Genomic DNA, 26,087 nt, shown 5'->3' on the forward strand with positions numbered 1-26,087 from the left:
TGTTACAGTGAAAAATATGTTTGATGTTTCTTCAAGGTGGCCCATGAGACTGATGTACGAGCTCAGATCCGACTGCAGTTCCGGGACGTGAACGGAGAACTTATCGCAGTCCAGAGATCTATGGTCTGCAGTCAGAAAGGCAAGAAAACTGAATTCAAAACCCTGGAGGGAGTCATCACCCGAGTAAAGTATGCATTTTATTGTTGCTTCTATTGATCTTTTTGTGTGAAGCATTTAATTGTTTTCTGCTCCACTATGATTAACATACCTTTTTCCAAAACGCACCCTATATGGCATAAACCGGACCTCCATCTCTCACACTTAAATCCACCCTAGCCTAATTAATCCTCATTTATAAAGTTGCACTTACAAATTAAAGGACACAACCGTTACACAGTGTCAGCCTCTCTTCTCATCTCCACACTTTTTTAAGCGTGTTTATTCAGCCCCTGTAACAATTGTGGCCAAAATTGCCCTGTAACACTTGTCGCCAAAATGATTTTACTGGATGTAGCACACTTAACTTGCATGTACTACTTGTATCCCAAGCATATCCGCCAGAAATTCAACACCTGCCAGGACTTTTCAGGCAAAACCTTAAAGTTCAAAGGGACAAGGTGGGTTATTGCCATCAGGGAGGCCTCTTCACCAAGAGAAAATTCTGTCATGAGTGATTCTCCTGCTTGAAAAAGTCCTATATGAAATCATCTTGCAGCACCATTTAGAGTAGATAAAATGGGGAAGTTTCTGAATTGACCTAGGAATCCTTTGCTGAAATCATGTTAGTTGTTCTGCTCTTTTACAGTTCTCTCTGTAGATGACAAAGAGAGCATCAAAAGATCTAGTGTAATCGTCACCTCCTCATTCGCTCTGCTTTGTCAAAGGGACTGTTTCCTTCAGTGAGCAGCCTTTGAACATCATCAAACACTTTGTTGATGACCTCCCCGCTGTCGCCCAGGTTGTTAATGAATCCCTCATCAACTATGCCATCATATGAATTGTCAAGAAGGTTCACTCTTAGCCGATGACTAGAGGGGCTTTGTCAACAGCAAAGCAAACCACATCAACGATTGTTTACTCTACATGAGAAACGTTGACCGCAACATCACCAATGATAAATGTAATTTTGTCAGCCTCCACACAGCCAGCAATGCGGTCCACAATTTTCCTAATGGCTCTAATATTGTACATGAAGGAGCACATAGAATGTCTCGCGAGATTCTGCAGGAAGGTTAAGAAGGCGAGAAAGAAACACAAGGAGGCTCTGTATATACGATGCAGTTTAATATTGCACGTGAATCACCCCTACAGGGGTATCTCAGTGTTTGGCATACTCAAAACTGATTATGAGATCTAGAACAGTTCTGTTTTTAGTGCTTGCCTGAAGTTGTTGTAGTCAGGTCAAGTTCGGAGGGAGAAAGAAAAGCTGTTCCAGACGGTAGGAGCCACATAAGAAAAGACTCTGCCGCTACAGGTAGATCGTTAAATGCATGGTATCACAAGCAGCTCTTTATCAATGCAATGCAGGTTCCTAGTGGGAAGATAGTGTTTGAGTTTCTGACAGAGGTATTAGGAATGTTTTCCCTGAAGAGCTTTATACGTTAAGCAGCACATTTTTTAAGCAACTCTTTTCTTTACTGAAAATCAGTGTCAGGATTGTAGAAGAGGAGCCAAAGGCCTTCTGGGAGGCTGGTTACAGATCAGCCGTGTGTCTGTGTTTGGCACAACTTGTTTGGCTATTAAAGACTTGTTGACAGAAGCCAGTAGCGCATTTCCATAATCCATCTGACTTACCACAAGACCCTGTACCAAGGTCTTTCTGGCTGTCAGAGGAGGAAACGGCAGGGCTTTCTTCAGTAGGCCTAATGTAGAAAAGCAAATGCTTGTGGTGGATAGAACCGGCAGCCTCATATTTAGTTTCTGGTCTTCCTTAACTCCAAGGTTTTTTGCTACTTTACTGGGAGAAGGGGCCTTGACAAACTCCAGAGGCCACCAGTCTAAGGTCCACAGGTCTTGGGCTTTACCAAACGGAATAATTTCAGTTTTACCTTGGTTCAACTGGAGAAAGTTATCTAGCATCCGGCTAGCAATCGCCTTCATACCAGCCAGTCTTCGCTTTGTCATTGTCTCCATCGAGGGAAATGACCAACTGCGTATCATCTGCGTTAGACAAGGTATCAAACCCGAAGGCTCTAATGACTTTGGATAGTGTAAAGAGAGAGGCCCCCTGCTAAGAGGTTATGTTTCTTAAGGCAGGGCTAGAATAATTTAACTTAACTATTTGAGGCAACATACACAAAACAATCATATTACAATCAATATAATGCAATTAGAGAGAAGAAAGAACCAACATGCCTATGTTTCTTAAAAAATTGCAAAAGTTATTAAATTAGGAATTTTTTGACAAGAAGTAAAATTGAATAACTCAATCACACTGATCCATTCATGTTTACATTCATACAATCTCAAACACTATAAACATTTTTTTTTAAACATTGTCCATAATTATTGATGTTCAGTTGTGATTTTCGTAGACCAAATAGTGTGTGGCACAATTTGACAGTGGTCTTCTCGCATTTTGGCACAGGAAAGTGCTTTCGTCAGGAAAAGAGGGCCACAAAGCTTCAACAATGATATCCGGGTTATGTCCAATGTATCTGTGCTGAATCAGCTATTAATACAGCACTGTATTTCGTAGTGAGTTTGCCTGGGAGCACTAGTATGGTGAGGCTGATTGGGTCTTGACTTGTACCTCGAAGGTGGCAGTACTATATATTGTTGACAATATGTTCTTTAGTTAAAACGTCCATGGCTTCAAGCTCATGATATTGGGCTCAATGCAGGACGACGATTATGTTTCCTGCCTGATGCTAATCGCCGGATATGGGATTCTGTCACACGCCACTATTGCGATAGAGGTACAACATAAATGATAAACAATGTCGAGCTCAAACACAACCCTTCGGTACCTCTTATCGACTCTAATAAAAATTGGTCTGTAATTCGAAAGGATTGGTGGATGTGTTCTTTTTTTGAATTGGTATAATCTGTTCTGATTTCCATGCTGGAGGGATAATACCTGACTCTAACAAAGTGTTTAACTACAGAATTACAGCAGGGGCAAGCTGGCTACCCAATAGGGCTATAATCCTGGGTGAACACGGGCCAGTTTGCAATCCAGATTTCGCTCTTTCAAGCACCTGCTGAATTTGATCCAGGGTAAAGGTTTGGAAACTGTGCAGCCTATAGTCCTTCGACTTAGGGAAGAGGCTATTGCTAAGCCCTTCACTGAATTGGGGTGGGATATTTGGAAATGCTTGATCTTCTCAAAGTAATCTGCAATAGTTCCTGTGATGCTAAAAGTGACAGTGAACAGGTGTACAGGCAAGGGGGGGATACATTCCTTAAAGGTTTACACAATTCTTTATAGGAATTACCCGCTAGATCAATTTGCTTGCTGATATACATACAATTTACGCACCTTTTTTTATATTTCGATGGTATGCTGCAAGAGCATCTTAATCATCTGAATCATAGCTCTGGCTCCAACGTCTCTCTAATCTTTTGCAGAGACCTTTTCCAGATTTAAGTTCTGGGTGTACCAGGGTACAGGAGGTCTAAGTGTAGTATTAGACTGGGTTCTTAAAAGCACTGCACTATCAAAGGCATAATTTAAAGCAGATTGAAACTCCAGCAGTATCTGAGTACCTTCTAGGTCCTGTTTGGCCTTGCAAAATTTAAAAGCTTCCGAGAAAGAGTTTGGCGAGACATGATGCCATTGTCTCATAGCTCCCTTACTACTGGGATGATTCAAGGCAAACCATTCCTGATAGGGAATTTGGAAACAGATCAGCGTGTGAACTGTCCATGTGCGAGGAAGGGGTTGCTCACACTATAATGTACTGATGTTTGTAAAAATCAAATATTAAGTGTGGCCAAATGAATGTGGGGGGTCTATAACTTTCTGCTGGAGGCCAAGGGCACTTCCATGAGTAAGAGTGGAGTTGTGTGTTCAACCTATTAAAGGATTCACTCGTGAGGAGTAGCTCTGTAAGATCTAGAAAAGTTTCGGAGTGACATTATTTTTTGCCTATGATTGACATTGGGAGTGTGCCCAGCCATGCTATTTTTTCACCTTCAGTATTCTATAAAACACCCTATAGCCAATGAGTGACGTAGCTCTTTACAAAAGGCCAACTTTCCGTGGGGGAGAATACCTATAATTGAAAAAAACAGATATAACATCGTAATATGAAATTTCAACGTCTCATACACTCACGTAACTAGAACTCGCCAGTTGAATATACATTATTTGTTATATGAAATGACGTGTTTGAAATCCATTTATACATTTCTGACTCTTACATACATTACGATATAGTTTTGAACATAATGTATGATTAATTAATTTAAATATGCAAAGTTATAGTTGTTTGAGTATATGAGAGACATTTACATTTTATATTATGCTGTAGGCCATAGTGTAAGTTGGGCAAATAATGTTTTAATTAAAGACTTTAAAAATTAACTACAACTATGATATTTCTAATGTTTGTGTAGTTCAAATGTTTTGTGTAGTAGGGTGCTATTATTAACCTCTACCTATAACATACGTCTACACTTTGTTTTTTTCCTTTAATAGTTATGTGTTTTTTTGTTTTTATTTGTTTGATAGAAATGGGCTAAAGTTGTGTAGCCTAATATATTGTGTGTGTATATGTTTATTTTAAAACTTATTTCAGTACTGGTATGTTAGTCATTAAAATAGTAGTGCTTGTAAGGAGTGGATGTGTTGTCTAGTATGGTTGTGCACTTTGTGTTTTTTTTCTTGATCTTTACTAATACCGCAGTACTTCGTTATACTAAGTAAGTTCTGTTAGGCTAGAAACATTTGTCTTTAAACTAATAGAAAGCTGTTTTTTATTTCTGATCATTCTTGTTGTGCTTTCGACCTGTTCAGAAGTATAACAGTTCTGCTGCTGCTTTGAAACCTTTGAAAAGTCATATTCTTCCTACATGTATGTTGGATTTCGCCGTTTTGGTCTTGTTGAATTTAGATAAAGATACTTTGTTTTTCTAAACTTGTGTGTTGTCCATTGGTGGGCTTAATACTGCATTACTGTGTGTTTTGAGTACAAATACTTTACACATTGCCTTTGGGATAGCCAATATGCTTTTGCTAAGCTACCCAGGTGGTGAGCAGGGATTATCTACAGTGTGTATCCCCCTAACCCTGACTAGAAGCAAAGGTCCCTATTTGGACACAGGTACCTACCTCTGCCAACTAGAGACCCCCATTTCTAACATTGGTGGTCAGCGATGAGGATTTGAACTTGTATTTGCACTTGGCCCACAGTGATTGGTGTACATCACGAGTTTAGTGCAGACCACTACGCAACCACATACTGTGTTTTATTTTTTATTCTTGTTTTGATTGACCTTTGAAGTATCCACGCAACATGTCTCTAAACGTAAACCAACCGAGGCAGCAGAATTTGACTTTGATATTGAAATGCTAAGTAGTTACAAAGTAGATCAGCTCAAGCAGTTCTGCAGGAGCTTTGGATGTCCCATGAGGAGCAACAATAGGAAAGAGGAGGTACACAAGGCCTTAGGGGCCTGGTTGGAGGCCAGAGAAGCCGGGGTGACAGATGATGCAGATGTGGATGGGGGTGTGCCAGAGGGCGGCTTCAGGTCCCAGGATTTACCAGTTGGCAGAGCAGCCTCTGTGGCTGGCATTAATAGTTCATCCAGGAATCCATTTCCAGAGGAATTTTTAGACAGGCAAAGGGCCAGAGGTCATAAATTGGAGGTTATGATGAATGAATGAAAATAATTTTATAAAACGCGCACATCCCTGAGTGCTAAAGAAAAGAGAAAAAAGAAAGAAAGAGAGGGCGGAAAATAGAACACTGTAAAGTCGATAGGACCGAACCTGGTACTTGCGGCAGCTTATTCTACTACTTTCGTGAACAGCCATGTTTTCAGCTGCTTTCTAAATTGCATCAGGGAGGCTTGAGCTCGCAGCGAGAGAGGGAGTAGGTTCCACCATTTACCTGCACATATGGAGAAAGCCCTACCCCCTATCTAGCTTTGTTAGATCTGGAAGTGTTAACAAAGCGTAAACCGCTGGATCTAAAGTTTCTACTTGGCATACACCAAGAGAAGCGCTCTTGTAGGTACTTTGGACCGGTCCGTTGAAGTGCCTTGTGAACCATGCACATGGCCTTCAAAGTAATCCTTTTTCGTATTGGGAGCCAGTGAAGATTTTGTAGCGATTCAGACACAGAGCTAAATCTGTGAATTTTTAGAAGTACTGTCGCCACTGCCTATTGCAAAGCCTACAGCTTTCGTACCACACACTTTTGTGCATCCAGATACAAAGCATTGCAGTAATCCAGTTTAAAGAAAATAAGAGCTGATATAACTGTCTTCTGAAGGTCATGGGGGATAAATAGGAAGATTTTTGCAGACTCTTCAACACCAAAAAAACAGATGGGGGAATAGACTTTATTTGTTCTGAAAAAGATAATTTGGTGTCAAATTTGACTCTTAAATTTCGAAATTTCTGGACAAGAGTTGGTAATGTGCCTAGGCTCAGTGGCCACCATGAATCGTTCCAGAAAGAGGCTTCCTTTCCAAAAGGCAGCACTTCAGTTTTGTCGGTATTCAGTTTCAGACAATTATGCTGCATCCACAACCCACTTAGGACATGCAGTGACAGAAATTTCTAGCCTCTTTATCCACGTCCGATGAGATAGAAACCACCATCTGTGTATCATCGGTATAGGAGAACACAGCTAGTCCTTGGCTTTGAATGAGCTTGATGAGGGGGCTAACATATACACTAAACAGCGTGGGACTGAGGGGGAGGACCCATGAGGAACATCACAAGGTACAAAGAAGGGTGAGGAACTCACTTCCCCCAGCTCCACTCATTGCTGCTTATTGCTCAAGAATGAGCGTAACAAAGTCAAAGCTGAGTTTCTAAACCCGAGCTGATGGAGAATTTTTACGAGGAGTGGATGGTGGACAGTGTCGAAAGCCGGCAGATCGATCTAATGAGATCAGTGCCATTTTTTCCACCAATATCAACTACCATTCTGTCTTCCTCTGAGGCTGCTACCAGGGCCGACTCAGTACAGTGGTTTGCACTAAAACCATACTGTGAGGGATCGAGCAAAGAATTAGCATCCAGAAACACTATGACTGCAGCATTCAGTGCTTTCTCAAGAATTTTAACTGGGAAAGGTAGACGGGATATAGGCCTATAGCTTTCCATCTTCATTGGGTCCAAAAAAGGTTACTTTATCACTGGCCGAATGGACGCCTTTTTCCATGTGTCTGGAAAATACCCTGAGATCAATATCTCATTAAAAAATGTCCATAAGCGGACCAGCAACCACATTGGCAATTTGTTTGAGCACCAGTGGTGGACAGGGATCTGATAGAGCCCCATATTTGATGAGATTAATGAACTTAATAACTTTCTCCTTAGTAAAAGTGGAAACACAACTGAATTGAGGAGGTTCTGGAGAGGTAACAATATCTTGCATGTCAGATTCCTGCATGTGCATTGGAAAATCATCTGCACCTAGTGAGTTAAGGGAAGGCGAAAGATCTTGGCAGATAGAATTGACTTTAGACTGGAAAAAGATTGCCAGTTTATTGCAAAATGCCTCATCAGGACTGCCAAAGCACTCAGTGTTCGGTTTAGACAGGGATTTCATTGTTTTAAAAAGTTCTTTACTTGAGTTTTTTGCTGTGCTCCATATGAAGCAACTGGAAATGGAGAACCATAAAGATGCCATTGAAAATTAGAGAATGGCAGTGGAGAGTGAGAAAGCTCGTGCCTTAGAGGAGAAGAAATTGATCTTGGCACATGAATTGAGCATGAGAGAGCTGGACCTCTTAGTACATATTCTGTTTATACGTGTAGTGTTGGTTTGTTACAAACTCACAGTTTGAAGGAGCAGACATGAGAGCAGGGCTTTAGATTAGTTACACTGAATGTCGATGAGGAGGTGGGCATTGTGAACAATTTTGGATGTTCTGAATGAGGACGTACCTCTGGTTGAAAGTGAGTGCATTTCATATATTCTTTGTTACATCATTCTGGCAGTTTGTATCAAGCAGCGAGATTTTAAGAGGGTTACGTGTTGTCTTACAGTTCATGTAAATCCTAGTTTTTGGTTTCACATCTGTTTCTCTGCACATTTTCTCCTTTACCTCTTATTTTATTAGACATGGAGAAAAAGTGAGCCTGAGTTCCAAGTGTGCAGAAGTGGACCGGGAGATGATCACAGCCCTGGGTGTCTCGAAAGCTGTGCTCAACAACGTGATCTTCTGCCATCAAGAGGAGTCCAACTGGCCGCTAAGTGAGGGGAGACAGCTCAAGATCAAATTTGATGAGATCTTTTCAGCCACAAGGTTTGTAGGCATATTATAGAACATGCTTTCAGAGCCTGCTTTGTTTCTGTTTTGATCTGAAGAGAGTTGTCCCTTGGTGCCTGGCCTCAATTCAGCAACACAATATGATTATTATATAAATATACATATTTTTAATGCTATACTTCAGGATGACTGCCTATTAGTACACTGTGCAAATGCTGAGCGACACCATGCCAAATTGAGAACATGCAGTAATCCTAATTGCCTGTTTTCATACTCGACTCTAATTGCGGACCATCTCGCTGTCCACACGTCCTTCAGTTGTCTGCTCAATAAAGCTATGAAAATCATTTTATAAGTACTGATCCAGCGGGACACCAACCTGCAAACAAAATTCAGTAAATACTCTTTCGGGCCCATGAACCACACTCATTCAATCAATCAATCAATCAATCAATCAATCATAACATTTGTATAGCGCTCTACTCACCCGGAGGGTCTCAAGGCGCTGGGGAAGGGGGGTCCGCTACTGCTCAAAGAGCCAGATCTTGAGTTGCTTCCTGAAGGAGAGGTGGTCTTGGGTCAGTCGGAGGTGGATGGGGAGGGAGTTCCATGTCCTGGCTGCCAGGTAGGAGAAGGATCTTCCTCCGGTGGTGGCTCTGCGGATACGTGGAACGCCGGCGAGGGCGAGGCTGGTCGATCGTAGCTGGCGGGTGGGAGTGTAGAAGGTCAGGCGGTTGTTGAGGTACCTGTGGCCCAGGTCGTGGAGGGCCTTGTGTTCGTGGGTGAGGAGTCTGAACGTGATCCTCTTGCTGACGGGGAGCCAGTGCAGGTCTTCCTGGTGTCCGGAGATGTGGCTGTGTCTGGGGATGTCCAGGATGAGTTGTGCGGAGGTGTTCTGGATGCGTTGGAGTCTTTTCTGAAGTTTGGCTGTGGTTCCGGCGTGGAGGGTGTTTCCGTAGTCTAGTCGGCTGGTGACGAGTGCTTGGGTGACTGTCTTCCTGGTTTCGGTGGGGATCCACCGGAAGATCTTTCGGAGCATGCGCAGGGTGTTGAAGCACGAGGATGAGACAGCGTTGACTTGTCTGTTCATCAAGAGGGAGGAGTCCAGGATGAAGCCCAGGTTGCGTGCGTGGTCTGTTGGTTTGGGTGCGCTGCCCAGGGCAGGGGGTCACCAGGAGTCGTCCCAGGCGGAGGGCGATGAACCCAGGATGAGGACTTCCGTCTTGTCTGAGTTCAGTTTCAGGCGGCTGTTCATCATCCACTCGGCCACATCTTTCATCCCTTCATGTAGGTTGGTTCTGGCGGTGGCGGGGTCGTTGGTGAGGGAGAGGATCAGCTGGGTGTCGTCGGCGTAGGAGATGATTTTGAGGTTGTGTTGGCGTACAATGGCTGCGAGGGGGCTCATGTAGACGTTGAAGAGGGTGGGGCTGAGTGATGATCCTTGTGGTACGCCGCAGATGACTTCGGTGGCCTCGGATCTGAACGGGGGGAGGCGGACTCTCTTTGTTCTTCCGGCGAGGAACGAGATGATCCACTCCAGTGCCTTCTCTTGGATTCCGATGTTGCTGAGGCGCTGCACTAGGGTGCGGTGGCAGACAGTGTTGAACGCTGCGGAGAGGTCCAGGAGGATGAGGGCCGCTGTTTTCCCGTTGTCGAGTAGGGATCGGATGTCGTCGGTGGCTGCGATGAGGGCGGTCTCGGTGCTGTGGTGTGCTCGGAAACCGGACTGCGAGTGGTTGAGGGATCCGTTCGTCTCGATGAAGGCGGCAAGCTGTCCGTAGACGGTCTTCTCGATGACTTTGGCAGGAAAAGGGAGGAGCGAGATGGGACGGTAGTTCTTGAGGTCGGTGGGGTACGCTGATGGTTTCTTCAGGAGGGCGCTGAGTTCGGCGTGCTTCCAGCTCTCCGGGAAGGTGGCTGTGTTGAAGGAGGAGTTGATGATGTCCCGGAGTTGGGGTGCGATGATGGAGTCAGCCTTGTTGAAGACGTGGTGGGGGCATGGGTCGGTCGGTGATCCGGAGTGGATGGTGTTCATTGTGCGGATGGTGTCTTCGGTGCTGACCGGGGTCCAGGCGCAGAGGGTGGTGGTGGGGGGCGTTGGTTCGGTGGTGGGGTGCGTGGTCTGTGCACCGAAGCTGTTGTGTATGTCTGCGATCTTGCTGTGAATGAACGAGGCGAGTGAGTCGCAGAGGTCTTTTGAGGGAATGATGTTGTTGTTTTCGGCGCTGGGGTTGGAGAGCTCTTTGACGATGCTGAAGAGTTCCTTGCTATTGTGGGCGTTGTTGTTTAGTCGTTCCTTGAATGCAGTCTTCTTGGTGGTGCGGATCAGCTGGTGGTGTATGCGGGTGGCTTGCTTGAGGGCGGTCAGGTTGTCTGTAGTCGGGTCGTTGCGCCAGGCTTTCTCGAGGGTGCGGCAGTTCTTCTAGGAGTTCTTGAGTTCGTCGGTGAAGCAAGAGGCTTTCTTGCTGCCGGGTCTGCTGGGAGGGGTCTTCAGTGGTGCGAGGTCGTCTGCGCAGTTGGTGATCCACTGTGTGAGGTTGCTGGCTGCTTCGTTGGGGTTCGTTGTGCTGGCGGGAGGGTTCTGGCTGAGGGAGGTGGTGAGCTGGTCGGTGGTGATCTTGTTCCAGCTCCTGCTGGGAGCCTGTTGCGGGTGGTGGTGGGTCGTGGTTCTTCTGAAGCTGAAGTGGACGCAGCTGTGGTCTGTCCAGTGAAGGCTGGTGGAGTGGCTGAAGGAGATGTACTTGCTGGAGGAGAAGACTGGGTCAAGCGTGTGGCCGGCGTAGTGGGTGGGGGTGGTCACCAGTTGCTTGAGTCCGAGGTTGGCGAGGTTGTTCAGCAGGGTGGTGGTGTTGCTGTCCTTGTTGTTCTCCAGGTGGAAGTTGAGGTCCCCTAGGAGGATGTAGTCAGCGGAGGGGAGGGCGTGCGGGCTGATGAAGTCTGCGATGTCTTCGCTGAATTGTGTGCGATGTCCTGGGGGTCTGTAGATGAGGGTGCCTCTGAGGGTGGTCTTGGGGTCGGTGTGTATCTGGAAGTGCAGGTGTTCGGCGGCTGTGATGGTGTCGCCGGAGCTGGTCGTGATGCGGATGGTGTTCTTGTGTACGATGGCGATGCCTCCTCCAGTCTGGTTGACGCGGTCCCTCCGGGTGATCTTGTATCCGTCCGGGATGGCGATGTCGGGCGCTGAGGAGGCATTCATCCAGGTTTCCGTGAGGAAGGCGACGTCTGGTGATGTTGTGTCGAGCAGGTTCCAGAGCTCGACGGCATGTCTGTGGACTGAGCAGGTGTTGAGCAAGATGCACTTGAGGTGGTTGGTGCTGGGGGTCGGCTTGGCGGGTGCAGTGCAGGTCCGGAGGCAGGTGAACTTGGCGGCTTGGCAGGTGAAGGGTCCGTGGGTGCGTTTCGGGGTGGCTCGGTAGCAGGCGGGGTTCCGGCCGGCTTTGAGTGCGTGGAGGGTGGCGCAGTTGTAAGTCTGGCGGGTGGGCTGGCATCTTCGGGGGCCAGGGGTTCTGGCGCTGGGCGCAGTCCAGGTGCAGAAGGGCGTAGACTGGCTTGCCTCTGGCGCGCCTTCGGCGCACAATCGGCGCGCCTGCTGTGGTGGGAGGGAGGAGCAGCTGGGAGGCGGGAGTGGGGTGGCGTGGGAATAGGGTACCGAGGAGGAAGGGGGCGGGCCGCAGGGGAGCAGCGGCAGGGAGAGGGGAGGGGGTACAGGCGGGAAAGCGGTCGAGAGAGGTCTAAGAGCGCAGAAACGAAAAGTACAGAACAGGGCACAGGGCAGATGGCAAAATAGCACAGGGAATGGCAGACACGAGGAAGAAGGCAACAATCTATGCCACAAGGGCAGTGGCGACCTGAGCGGGACAGGCAGGGAGACCGGGCGCACTCTGGGGGAGCCGCACGGCGGGTGGAGCGACCTTCGCAGACCAAGGGTCAGGTCAGGTCAGGTCATTCATTATCTGGTCAATGAAACCCCACTGGAGATCAATTTTAGGGCTAATTATATGTCCGTTTTACCTCTCAGTCTTGAGCCTATTTATTACTAAGCCCTTTCTTTACAAGTGAATCTTTTTTAGTTGATTATATTTGATAATTATGACAATGGAACATTTATCTGTTCTGCTCATTAAATAACCACAGACTCGAATACATTTTAAATGTTTATCTGAATTGTACCATGAGAATCAAAGACAAATTACAGTGTTAAATCCATCATTCTGAAGAGGTAAGGTTCAATGTATCTAAATTTAAACTATAATTTTCAATGACAAGCACCTCAGGAAGAGAGGATAGAGGAAAAAAGATTTATATTTACCTAGGATGGTGCAAGATCAGACCTCTCTGGCCAAGAGTTATGGGCCCCTTAGAAAAAATGCAGGTGACAGGTGGGTCAGGACAGGATTAGTTCAGGACAGGTAGCCTCTTCTGGATTTGACGCCTGCGTCTCACCCCTCTCTGATTTTAATTTCCTACTCGATTTTTCTGCGCTCTTCTTTCTAATTCTATTACCTCCTCGATTCTTTAGCTATCTTCTTTCTAATTTTATTTGCTTAAAAATTCTAAGTCTGCTTCTTTAGGTATATCAATCAGCAATCGGACCGCATCTCTATCTTTCAGCGTTCTGGCAGCGACTGCTGTCTGTCCTCTAACTAACTACCCCAAATATACCTTCGTAATGGCTTGTACCACCCCTAAATGTTTCAACCTTATGAAACTCCTAATTCTGATTGGACAAGCCGAGGGGATGATCATCACACCATGCTAGGTTTAATACTTCGTAGGTCTCGCGCCTAGCGTTGCAGTGCACAGCACAGTTCGCGCATCGAGAGACCTCTTGTAGGGTATTTGGAAACTGACCTAGGAATCGCACACGCTCGTGCGTGTGCTTTTCCTTATGGGTCACGCTATAGGTCTTTGCGTGCGTCTTTTTTACAAAGTCAGCACGCAATTGGCCAAAGGCGGGCGCATTGCTCCGCCCATGGCTTATTGGTGTCTGTTACGCGCAGCAGCAGCAGCATATGTTTCCAATAATCGTGCCCAGACACGGGCACGATTATTGGAAAAATATGCTGCTGCTTTCAACCGTGCACGCACACCATATGCTCTTGCATCTCGCGCGCACCCTTAGGGGCCCCGTGGAGGGAGGGGGGGGGGGGGGTAAGCAAAGTTCTTCAGAGAAGCACACATTGAACACGCACTTTCTGGCGCGTCTACTTTTCGAGAGAATAAAAGGAAGGAAAAAAGCTACATATTCATTGTGAATAACTTCCTTTTAACTGACGGAGGTTCAGGGCGACCTAAATTTACAGTTGCAAAAAACCGGAACAATTTTGAAAATTATCAAACGAAGGGCAATTTTGTAACTTTCTGAATTTCGCTTCTTTAACTCGAAGGCCTACAACTGACCGCTAAAAGAGTTCTCTAAACCATTTAATAAATATCAGGCTGTGTCACTCCAATACTCCGTTTACCTGTTACTGCTGTAAAGGCTTGTTCTTTAGGCCTTTGTCTTATGTTCCCGCCCATTACATTGTTTCTCCCAAGCATTATTTCCCAACCATGTTTATAATACATTAAAAACAATGTATATAATTTCTACAGCTGTCCATTTGGTCTTCAGGATGTTCAGTTGGTTTCCAGGACATGTAGAAAGGGTGTCCTTGATTGGGTTCCAAGACTTGAGCTCATGACTACGGAGTCTCTACCGCGCATGCGGATAGTCTCACGTGGGTGTCAGCCCTTAGCTCTCTTTAAGGCCCAAATACGAACTAGCAGAAAGGTCAAAAAGACAATATGTTAGATTCAAATAAAATGATTTCCCTGTATACCACTTATCTCTACTCTAATCCTATTTAATTAAAAGACTATTTATGCAATAGCACTTATTATATAACACAGTTTAGTTTCAGCAGAGCAGATGTTTAGCATGTGATTTCTGAAGCGGCCATTTTAGCTCTTATTGCGCAGAAGCAAAGCTTTCCCTCCAAGCGTTAAAACGGCATGCAGTTGACGCATGCGCAGTTAATTTTCCCGCAGAAGCAGCCATCTTTAGTTGCACTCAGGTTATTAGTTAGTAAAGCACATAGGCAAGCTTCCCCCTTTTCTAGTAAATGTAAAATGTCATGTAAAATTTGTATTACAAACTTTAATAATAATTTATTACGGGTTATATGAGAGGATTATATCTGAGCATGTTGCTTATTTGCAAAACCTTGCTCCATCAGTACTACCAGGCCCTGTTCCTTTCAGAGACGAATAGTCCTAGGCAGCCAACATTAGTTGGCACCAAACTAAAATATAAAGGTAGAAAAGCACCTTTTTTTAGTGGATGTGTAGCTCTTCAGCACTAAAATATTTGTTGTCAGGTGTGTTGAACTTCCTTACTTGGTTTCTGTTATTCCAGTGAGACACACATCATGTTATGGGCATTTTGTTCATTTTAAAATGCCATTTGAAATCGTCTCTTCCATCTGAAGTGCTAGGACACTGATTAATTGAATTATGTCCTGCATTGAAACAGACTTGAGGAAGAAGTACGTGGAGCATGACGAGAAAAGGTCTGTGAAAATGGCTGAAATATTTAATTGGATAGTTTTTGGCTTCTTCTGTCATCAGAAATAATATTAGACTTCCAGTAAGGGGCCTGTTTGAAACAGTTTTAATCAAATGTGCTTGCAAATAATAAAAACAAATTCTTACTGTAGGCAGAATGCTTACAACAAAATACTAATAGATTAGAGAGATTCTTGCCCACTTTTTGCAGAGTTTTTTTGGACATGTTATTGCCACTAGTGAGTAGCTTATTTTGCAATAGTACAAGAGGTTTTTAGGACATGCTGCCAATGTACGTCTTCTAACTTCATAAAGGCAAATAGATTGTCTATTGTGGTCATGGTGCTACATCGCTTAAAGTATTAAGCCTGGTATGTTCATCTTTTGCAGGAATATACCAACTAAACTACAGTTGGTACCACAGGCAAAGTACACCCTATTATTTTTCCTCTCAGTCCATCCCTACTAGTCTGACTTCTCCTTTGGTGCACTGTTCTTCCGTCGAGGTCGCAAATTGTACCTAGCCACTCCAGGGACAGAGGGGTCTGTAAACAAGGGCTCAGACTCAGAGGGGCCAATGGAACGGGGTTCAAGCACAGATAAGCTAGCAGGCTGGGACTCAGAGATGGCCTTGATCTCTGGTAGCACAGCCTCGTTCAACACTGCGCTGTTCTACTCCTCTATAGGTGCCCATGCCAGTTGGGCATCTGAGAAGGGAACAAAACTAGGCACTTGTTCTGTTCGAATCGCCTATCCCATCAAGGACTCACTGGTCATAGGGGAACGGAAGAGGCAACCTCTTTAGATGGTTAGAGTGGATCCAGTTCTTCTGACCTTCCACCTTCACTGCCGTGCGAGTGGCGAGGAGGGCCTGCATAGGCCCTTTCTAGCGAGGCTCCAAACTGTCTTGCCTCTGATAATTCTTCACCAGAATGTAGTCCCCAGGCCTGATATCATGGCCTGACCCCTCGGAAGCTGTTGGCAAGGTTTCATGGATCTGTTGGTGAATAGAACGCAAGCTTTTAGTCAACTCATATAAATAACCCACAAGTAATAGTTATTCTATCTCGGAGAACCAGCGAGGTCACAGGACGCCTCATACATTCGCCGGGCAACCAAACACTACCTCGTACGGTGACAATCCTGTCCTAGAGTGAGCTGTAGCTCTTGTAGACAAAAGAGCTAATGGTAAAGCATCTGGCTACTGCAATCCTGTGCTCTCCTTGATCTTTTCCAATTTGAGTTTGAGAGTATTGTACTTCCCAACTAGGCCTGCTGACTGGGGGTGGTTTGCGGCATGACATTTCTGCTTGATAACCTTTGATGTGAAGTGACAACGGAAGTTACTTCAGTTCAAACTGGCGAAACCAAAGCACAGGAAGAACTCCTTCAGGAGCACCTTCGCCGTCGCCATAGCTGTGTTTACCTTAGTGGGGTAAGCCTCACCCCATTTACTTAATGCACAAACCATCACCAACACATATTTCATATTGTTAACTCGTTCCATTTCGATTACATCCATCTGGAGAACCTCGAAAGGGAAAGAAGGCAGGGAGAAAGTACCAGGAGGTGTAGGGGTGCCTTTTCCAGGATTATACATCATGCATACCATACAGTACTTTACTAAGTGAGCAGCAACCTTGGGAATGTTGTCTTTCTGACATACAGGATCTAGCAGCTTACATATTCCCTTCGCACTAATGTGGGGTGGCCTGTGCGCCATAGTGACCACAGGAAGGACATATGCATCTGGTACCATCCGTCTCTGCTTTTCTGACTTGTCAGTCCAGTACCCATCCTCATCCAAACGTGCTGTACTTTTCTGCCATTTTCCGGCCACAGCTGCGAACTCTGTTAGACAGCTCGGTAGGGCTCTGGCGACTGGGTCAAGATAAGTGGAAAAATAAGCACACAGCCGTTGATTACCTCCAAAGGCCTGTGTTAGAACCAATGTTCCCTATTATTTTTTTCCGCTGTGTGGAGCAGTGTAAGGTCTCTGCGCTGCAGCAAAGGCTGTGCGCACCAGGAACCTGACCTTGTGTGTGAGTGCAGCGACATCGGCTCTTAAACGGGGGTTTCTATTTGATTGTACAGATAACTGGGTTAGGTACTGGAACGCAGGAGGCCTGCTTAATGGGGCAGGCAGGGACAGACCAGGAACCCAAAGCAGCGCTGGTAATTTTGTCGGCCTGGAGGCAGGGGGTGGGCAAGTGTCAAGCGCTCCTACTTAACAAAACCGGTCCCCAACCCTGCTGCTTTTGTTACTGGGGGGTTGATATTGCAGCATTGCTGCAAAACCGCCCCCAATAACAAAACCGCCCACGCTGCTGTAAAACCAGTACCCACCATTCCAGCCTCCTGGGCAAACCCATATTGCCCTCTATGGCCAGCCTGGTCCTGGGAGCAGACCTTCATGTTTGTGACTGGCGTACACTGGTTGTGTCATGTTAGCAATTACACGTCAAAGCAATTTTGTACCAGTATCAAGCTAAATGTTTTTTGTTTAAATTGGAAATGTAATTTGGCTCTTTATTTAAAAATAAAGAAAGGCAAAAAGACATTCTGCTGGTCCCTAGATACAAACTAACGGAAAGCTGAACACAAACCATAAATCTGAGAGATGCAGGAAAAAAAGAAAGATATACTATTTTTTTAATGTTAAATATAATAGCTATTTAAACAGATCTGCCGAAGTAAAATGATAATGTAAACAGAGATTGCAGCTTTGCTCACAAAGCCTTAAAAGAAGTGTGCGATCCAGTATTTGCTTTTACTGCAGGTTTTGCTTGAAATCAACCCTGTTGTAGTGTTTGATTCACCGGGTCTTTGCAGCACAACTTGAAGAACAACCTTCTGACTCGCCCCAGAAAGAGCAGGTCACACACACAACACCACATCCAGCAAGCCAGAATAAAAGTGGCGTCAAATTTGGCTCTGTGCGCTTGACAACATGTCTATTTTTCTGGGGATTTGATTTCAAGGGCTATTTAGCCCAAAGCTAACAAGGACAATCAGGAAGCGGTAATCCATTACCGGAACCAAATCCACCCCTTCTACCCTTGTAACCACTATGCCCAATATACAGTACTATGGAAGTAGCTTGTACGTATGGTGCGCGAAAAATATACAGACACGGAACAGCATGTCAGAGGTGCTATCCTCTTGCAATGTAGTGCATAGGATGCGTGATCTTACATAATCACTAATATATATTAGTGATTCTTAAAGCTGAGGTCGTACTTCTTGACTTGCTGCATGCCTTTAATTAATAGAGCACTGTTGCAGGCAGATTGTGTGTATTTTTAAGGCTGCTCTCAGTTAACAAAATGCATGCAGTAAGTCCAGAACCATGGCGTCTGCTTTAGGAATCACTAATATATATTAGTGATTCTGAAAGCATACACCCTGCTTCTGGACTTGCTGCATGCATTTTGCTAACAGGGCGTGGCTGGAAGCAGATTATGTGCATGTTTTTTAAAAGTATTTATGTTAATTGCAGCGCTCACATTGCGCTGCAATTGTAAATGTAAATGTAGAGGTACTTGTATAGCGCACGACTACCCGGAGGCATCTCGGGGCTTGTACGAATACCGCTGAGGAACCCTTCCTGGCCTTTCCCTGTGAAGTGCCCACTCCTGGGCACCCCCAAGGTGAAGCCAGGCATCCTAGCGTTGTTGGGGCCGTTGTGGAGATTAAGCAAGCTATTGCCCAGAGTTGCAGAGTGGGACCCATGATTAGAATAGGCACCGAGGCGAGAATTAACAGGTCCGAGGAAATTGAGCCCAAGACCCGCCGAGGCGGGAATTGAACCCTGGTCCCGGGCCAGACTTCTGCATCAGGGTCTGCCGCTCTAACCATTGAGCCATGAATACCTTCAAACATGTTCACAATCTTCCCCTGGGCGCGCTCTTGTAACAAAAGGCATGCAGAAGGTTCCGAAGCCACTTGCTGCTAAGCTTGGGCTGTGACCTATGACCCCCACTGGCTGCCGTGTAAGAGGGAATTTGTGTTCTCCTCTTCACGGACGTCAATTCCTCAGCCTCCCTCAACGGGTAAATGACCGTTTTTTGAGCCGAGTACTTTTTAAAAGCGGCAGCGCAAACGGTCTCTCGCAGTGTGCGCGCTTCAATGTGCACGGGCACACAAGCGCGCACCCTATTGGGAACAGTGGTTCGAACAGAAAGCCCACTACCAGCCGTCTTGTGTAGATACAACACGAATGGCTTCGCTTAGTCAGGCGTGCCAATCACAGGAGCAGAGGAGAGCGTGATTACTGTTGATGACGCAGCTTCTGTCAATACCTTATAGTATGCAATAGGATTTTTGCTAGAGTCAGGTAACTGAGTCTTAAGGGATAACATCTCACGCCTCTTCCATGGGGTATAAACCCACTGTTCTTGGAAACGGGCCTCTACCTTCGGTCTAATGACAGCATCATGCTGATTTTGAAACTTTGGCAACTCAGGGTGGGGTTGACCTCCCTCATCGGAAACTGGGACACTGTCTCTGGCTCTTCTCAAACAGCCTACCTCAGTAAGCTACCAATGTCGCAACATTTACAAAAACCTCCTCAGATGCCATGCCAGCTACATATATATTATCTCTGATATAAATAATCTGGGGCACTATAGCACTGAAGTACTGTTACCACAACCCAATCAATGTAGCCGACATGTGCTTGAGGGCAGGCTGTTGCACCAACGGCTCCTATCTCTCATCACACTCCACACATCTTAAGTACTATAGATGGGATGACGGGCCAACTGAGCGGCCTGATTTGCTACCGCCGATAGGCTTAGCAGGGTGGCCAGCAGTTATCGCAGGCGTGGAGAGCGAAGCCACAGAATTGTCAGGAGGTGCAGCGGCTAAAGCAACTCAGTCAATAACAGAATAAACAGAAACAGCAGGGGCGGAAGTGACAGACGACTAAGGCTGTGGCACAGGAGGGTATATTCTCTGCGGGCGTATAGAGGCGGAGGTTGGGTATCTAACAATTCCTCCACAAATGTATTGCCTTCCTCGCGGGCAACATAGAAAGTTTTGATTGCAATGTGACAAAATCTATCAGCACACTCTATATCTTTTTCTACTTTCTCTCTATCATACGTTACTGCTTTCTGAGTCACTGTCTGCATTCTCCCTTCTCGGGCCTCTTTTTCTGCTTTCATTCACCTCTGCTTAGCTTCCTTCTGCCATACCAGGAGATAATCAAACATCAACTGCCTACTCCATTTTACAAACCATTTATCCTGCAGGACATTCAGTTTTTGTTCATCATAGGTACCTGTTAACGGCCACTGCAACTCGCCATTGTCCCTTGTTTATTTGTGCCATAATGTACCAAACATAATAGGGTAATGGCCATGTTAGACATACATGTTAAGGTTCTGGGTGCCCTCTGGAGGGGCAGGCTGCTTTTCCTCCAATCGCGCATCAGTAGCACAACAATGACAACTCACACAACATAGCTTACAAGACATCTTGAAACTAAAGCATTTTCACTATCTAAAAAATTGGTCCGCAGACCTCACTAAACCCGGATCAAAACAATACCATGTTCACAAAGAACCCAAACTAATTCAAGCGCCTGTCCAATTACGATTCTCAGACCGTACCAATCTCAATCCAAAGTGGCGCCATGGCCCAAAGCAAACTCACCTGGTGCACACTGGTCAAACAAAGTTAATCTCCACTGCCAACTCTTTGGACCAAACGGTCAGATCCTAGCTGTTCAGGACCCCAGACGGGATAACTGCTGGCCGAGGCACCGCCCGGTGAAACAGACTTGGCAGCTGCGAGTACCAGACTCTTTCGTGCAGGGATCCCTGGTCCACCCGTCTGACCCAATGTTGCCCGTCCTCCTCACCCGTCTGCGGGCAAAGACGGTTCACTCACCCGATGGGGTACCTGTTCGGGTGCCAACAGCAGGAAGGGACCCAATTAGGGCCACCCGGGTCACTCACGACCTCCTCTTAGCCTTCCATACAAATGAAGAGTCGATCAGACAGTAGAGAATACAAACCAAAGTTTTTTATTAGTATGCGCTTGAGCGAAATCCGGTCTGACCAGCCTCCTTAGATAGTTGCTGAGGGACTGACCCTCACCGACAGAACATCAGATATTATACATTTCCAGTACCCAACTGGACCCGCTTTGACTAGAAATTTCCAGTTGGAGCAGGTTAACAAAGGAGGCAGAGAAGGACAAGCTACCATCCTGAGACCAGGAACACACTATCTTAGCTTCAAGGTTACTCAGCCCGTGCCCGTCTCTCTGATAGTGGGAGCAGGCCTCCCTACAAGGAAAGGCATGCAAAAACAGAATGATCTCTTCATTAGGGCAGTGAAGCTCAACCTTGAATAATAAAGAGAAACAATTGAGGCTGCTTCCTGCTGAGGCAGACCGTATGAGACAGAAGCTTCATTTCGATCATGGCACAAAATGATGGCTGAATACAAAATGGTGCCTCAAATGCTCACTTAACTCGCATAATGCTAGAAGGCGTCAGCCAGATGGATTTTCAGTCTAACACCCGTCTATAGCTTGCTCATACAGAACTTGACTGCAGTTAAGGTATAAACTCATTTTGTAGAGAACCGCAAATAAATATCTCCCTTTTCAGTGTGTTAAACAACAGTCCGAGCATTGTGTTAGCACTGTGGTCCTGATTTTGATGTCGGCCAGAAAGCCTCCCAACTGCGGTTGGAGGTTTTCTAACAGACATCTTCGGTTTCAATTCCGACTGCATATTGCAAATACAGGTGTCGGAATTGAACCCAGCCGGTCATTACGGCTGGCTTCTGATGGGCTCAAGGAGCCTGTCGGCCAGTTGGAACCAGAACTATTTGCCAGGGCTTCGGCCAGTATTTTGAACTCCTTTTTAGGTCGAAGCCTGCGTTGCAGCGCATGCGCTGCTGCAGGCAAAGAGATACTGTAAGGAGGGGATTTCAGTATGGCGTGAAGCCACGCCCCTTTTTTACATTGGCAGGCCTCTCGAAACGGAGGCCTGCCATTGGAAAAAGCTCCTGTTTAGCAGATTTGTCTGCTCTGGATACCGCCTCTCGAGGATTCCATGACCTGCCTTACCGTAGCACGACAATATTTTAGAAATATTGCCTTGGCAACCATGAGGCAGGTCAGGGAGTCCTGGAGGGGCGGAATTCAGTATCCTGTTTCCTCGGTGGTGGAGGAGGTAGGGGAGAGGCGGTGCTGGTTTTATGACGGCCTCAGTTGGGGGTTTATTATAATTCCGTTATTTATGTCATTTTGCCTGGCGTGCACGAGGAAGAGGCGTCGCCCCAGCTGCCGTGAGAGAGAGGGGGAGGGCTGTAGGCACTGGTGAGTAATAGACCACGCCGCCGCTGCTGAGGAGAACGCTTTTGTTTCCATCCACTCTCGGTTATTCGTAATTTTCTATTTTTTGGTTGGCCATACGATTTTGCTACAGGGATCTTTTATTCCGCATCCTCCCGCTTCACCTGCTTCGGCTGCCATGGGACGGGCCCCCCTCTCCGAGGGGACAGGGGTGCTGAAAGCTATAGCGTGGCCGCGGATGGCTGCCGTCCTCTGCGCCATGGCTCCGTGCGAGGTAAGAAACCGCAATTTGGGGGTCACCGTCATTATGTATATTGTCAGATGGGGTATATTTGATTGCATCGGCTGCATGAGCACGAAAATGGGACAGTCCCTCGATAAACAACAGTGACGCAGCTCCCCGCCGGTGGCGTAGCAGGAGTGCCATAGAGGTCAGGCAAGCCAGGGAAATGCCAAACCCCCCCCAGAACCTTGTTAGGTGGCATAGGACAGCGTGCCCCTCATAACCGTGAGACCTGGTGCCACTGCACCTGCTTGACTAATTATATCAGTGGCCCTAACTGCCAGCACACATGGTGTGCTGGAGGTGATCCGGGCTGCGGTATTGGGCGATGCGCAGGCTAGATTATTGCACGGCAGCCGAAATGCGCAAGAAACCTTGGGATGTCTAATAGAATACATCGGGTTTATGGATGATTTTATGGTAGGTTAGCTCGTTTTTTCCCCTTCTTTTCATTGGTTGGTAATGTTTTTCCCCCTGCGGCCATGTAAAGGAAAAATACAATGTGATGCTGCCTATAAAATGACTATAAATACTTGTCAGAGTTCTGACTGACTGGCGCATTCCTCACAGCGGGAGAGGGGTGTCAGGCATCCCGTTCCTCCATTATTCCATTATGTGGGCCAAAACGTTAATGTTTATATTTTTTGGAGCACTGTGTTTTATTTACAGCAGAAACACCCTCTCCCCTAGTTGTTGAATATGAAAGTATTTTTCAGAAGCAGGCAATGAGCTGAGAACGATACATTTCTAAACGGCTGGCAAACTGGCTCAATTTTTTTATTTTGAGAGGGAGAGTACCTGCACCTTTCAAGAAAAACGTAATAATTTTAATTGGAGCGTACCGGCACTTCTCAGAAGCAAGCAGGTAATCTGTGCAGAGTACCTGCACTTCTATTTTTCCATTTCAAGCACAGCTTGTTCTGTCATGGTTTCACTCTGCTGCTCAGGAAGTTGCTTTGTCGCACTCCAACACCTCCTCCTGCCGGGCTCTGGTGCACTTCGTGGTCTGTGAGTTACAAGCCCGCAGTCGATTCGTCGGGTGTGGCTCTTTAATAAACTACAAGATAGAGCTGCCCAGCAACCGTGCCTCTCCGTCTGTCTTAGGAATCATGCCTAATCAAGGTGCCTGTTTTCACTCAGCTGTCCGTGAGCCCCAGCTTGGCTTAACAACTTGCAGGAAAATAAATTACATGCATCCCCAGACACATGTAAATAAAAAGAGACGTTTCTAATTTGCAGCTGCTGCCTTCAAACTCTGTCGCTGAGCTTGAGAATAGCCCGCAGCTGGGTCATCACGTGTGGCTCTCTTTAATAAACCGCGAGAGTGTGACCGCAGCAGCCGTGCCTCCCCATCTGTCTTTGGACTCATTCCTAATGAAGACACCTGTTTTCACTCCGCTGTCATTCAGCCCACAGCTCGGCCTGTGAATCTCATGTCATTTAGTTAATCTCTGGTAACTGATGGTATCCAATACATTTATGCAGTCCTAGATGGCTGGCTGGTCACCACTGTTTACAGCTAACCAGACACTGTTAAAAGCTAATGCAATGTAGGTGGGAAATACGACCACATTCAATAAACAAACGTTTGTTCATTCATTTCAATAAAAATCCCCAAAAAGGTCAACCTCTGTGCGAGACTCACATGTGGGCACAATTATGTCGTCTTAGCTTTCAACTTGGGCCATTTATTATAAAATTGCACTAAATCATCTTGGCCCCCCTAGCACATCTTGAAACCGATCACCCATTTTAATTAAACCTGCTCGCAGGCTTGTTCCTCTCAAGCTCCCCTTCCACTGCACGCCTCGCTTTAAATATGCTCAGTGCAGTGGCGGCTGGTGACATTTGAAAGTGGTGTGGCTGAAACTGATAATCATACTGCACCGTAGCGAGTGAGCGTAGCGAGCTAGCCCGAACCCCCTAAGGAGGGTTCGGCGGGATTTCCCCCCGAGAAAAGTCTGAAAAAATAGTGGAAAAATGGTGCATTTTCAAGCAAATTTGAGAAAGCAGGAAGGTTAATAAAGCAATTGTGAAAGTGCAGGTATTACATTATTAAAGAGCTGTCATATAACATAGGCGTGAGTCAACCAAGCTTTAGCTCGTTAGGATTGGCTGATGAGTGGATCCCTCTTTATGGGTATTCTTGCAAGCATGTGTCAGCCAGCTTTAGCTCATTGGGATTGGCTGATGAGCGGATCCCTCCTTATTGGTATTCATGCAAGCGTGAGTAAGCAAGGCTTTGCTCATACTATAGGGATTGGCTGAAGGTGTTTAGACATTGCCAGCATTGCATGTCGGCTCCTGGTCCCAAGTAAACAACCGCTCCTTGTGGTGAACGGTGTAGACATTGAGCCGCAGTGTACAACATAAATTAAGGAGAGCCAGATACATGACATGGTTAGGTTAGCCAATAGCATTTGATCTAAACATGCATTTCCTGGATTGAAATGGAAATTACTGATTACGTCTGGGGCTATTCAGAAAATCTAGCATGGATCCGGCCCTCCTGGACTGACGCTGGACAGGCCTGAGCTAGAGGCTGTGCCCACCAGCAATATTTACATGAAGATGGCAGAGACAACAATTTAGCAGAGATCAGGAATGACAAACACGGTGTATAGAATGTCAAACAAATGCAGCGACCCTCTCAGGGTGCAAGTTCGCAAGTAGATGAGTGTCCTAGGGAACATACTACAGCACAGCCATCCACTCTGTAACTATCACAGCTCTAGCGCCTGGTGGAACCGGTGGAGCTTACACACAGATCACTTGCTTAGGACCCAGCACAAGACTAATCAGAGAAAAGTAAACGTACACAGGGTGAAACCTCCTCAGAAACCACAGCACAGCTGTGCAAACACCCACAGACCACTGTACCCCTGCACTAGTGAACATCTGAACACGTGCCTGAAAACTGGCACAAGTTTATCACTCCAAAACACGCCACACTAAACTGTGGCACACCTGCGTAAATCATCCGAGACTAGTGAACGCAATGGTACTCTTTACCCATGCCAGACAAGTTAAATGCACAACTGACCAAATATCCGGTCACCCTGTGAAGAGCCAATACAAATCATACCAGAGCTCACCGCAGACCAGCTCTTGCCATCACAAACAAGTGCAGAGCAAAATTATTCTGTAACATTATTACACCGCATTGCAGACTATTATGTGGAAATCCCAAACACAGCACATTACTTTAAAGCATTACACACAGCACAAGTATTATTAGTGCAGCAGTGCAAAAAAACACATAGCAGCACAAAACATGCTGCATAATTTCCAGCTATTATGTTTGTGCACCAGGAGAAACCATTATATGCCTGTGCAAACAATTGCACACCTTTATAAACCATTACACTCAGCATACCACCATACAGCAGTGCAAACCACAGCACACCAGTGTAATTCCTAATAAGCAGATTATTAGACGTCATGCTTTTTTTTCATAATTGTGTTGGCTAGGGTTTAAAAGTTAGATCTAATTATTTTGTAGCATGACATACTTGATGCATGTTTAAATCGTGGTATGTTATAACTGATA

The 26,087-nt window shown here is 46.0% G+C and overlaps 1 protein-coding gene across 1 annotated transcript in view; it reads left to right on the plus strand.

Annotated features, from left to right (window-relative positions):
* RAD50 (RAD50 double strand break repair protein) overlaps positions 1–26,087 on the plus strand; it is a 441,934-nt gene that overhangs the window by 96,850 nt on the left and 318,997 nt on the right. Inside the window, exons 4-5 of the mRNA XM_086931566.1 lie at positions 37–188; positions 8,245–8,430. Of these exons, the coding sequence (XP_086787692.1) occupies positions 37–188; positions 8,245–8,430 (338 nt within the window). The remainder of the gene's footprint in view (positions 1–36; positions 189–8,244; positions 8,431–26,087) is intronic.

This window comes from Lissotriton vulgaris, chromosome 7, assembly GCF_964263255.1.
Source record: "Lissotriton vulgaris chromosome 7, aLisVul1.2, whole genome shotgun sequence".
NCBI lineage: Eukaryota > Metazoa > Chordata > Amphibia > Caudata > Salamandridae > Lissotriton > Lissotriton vulgaris.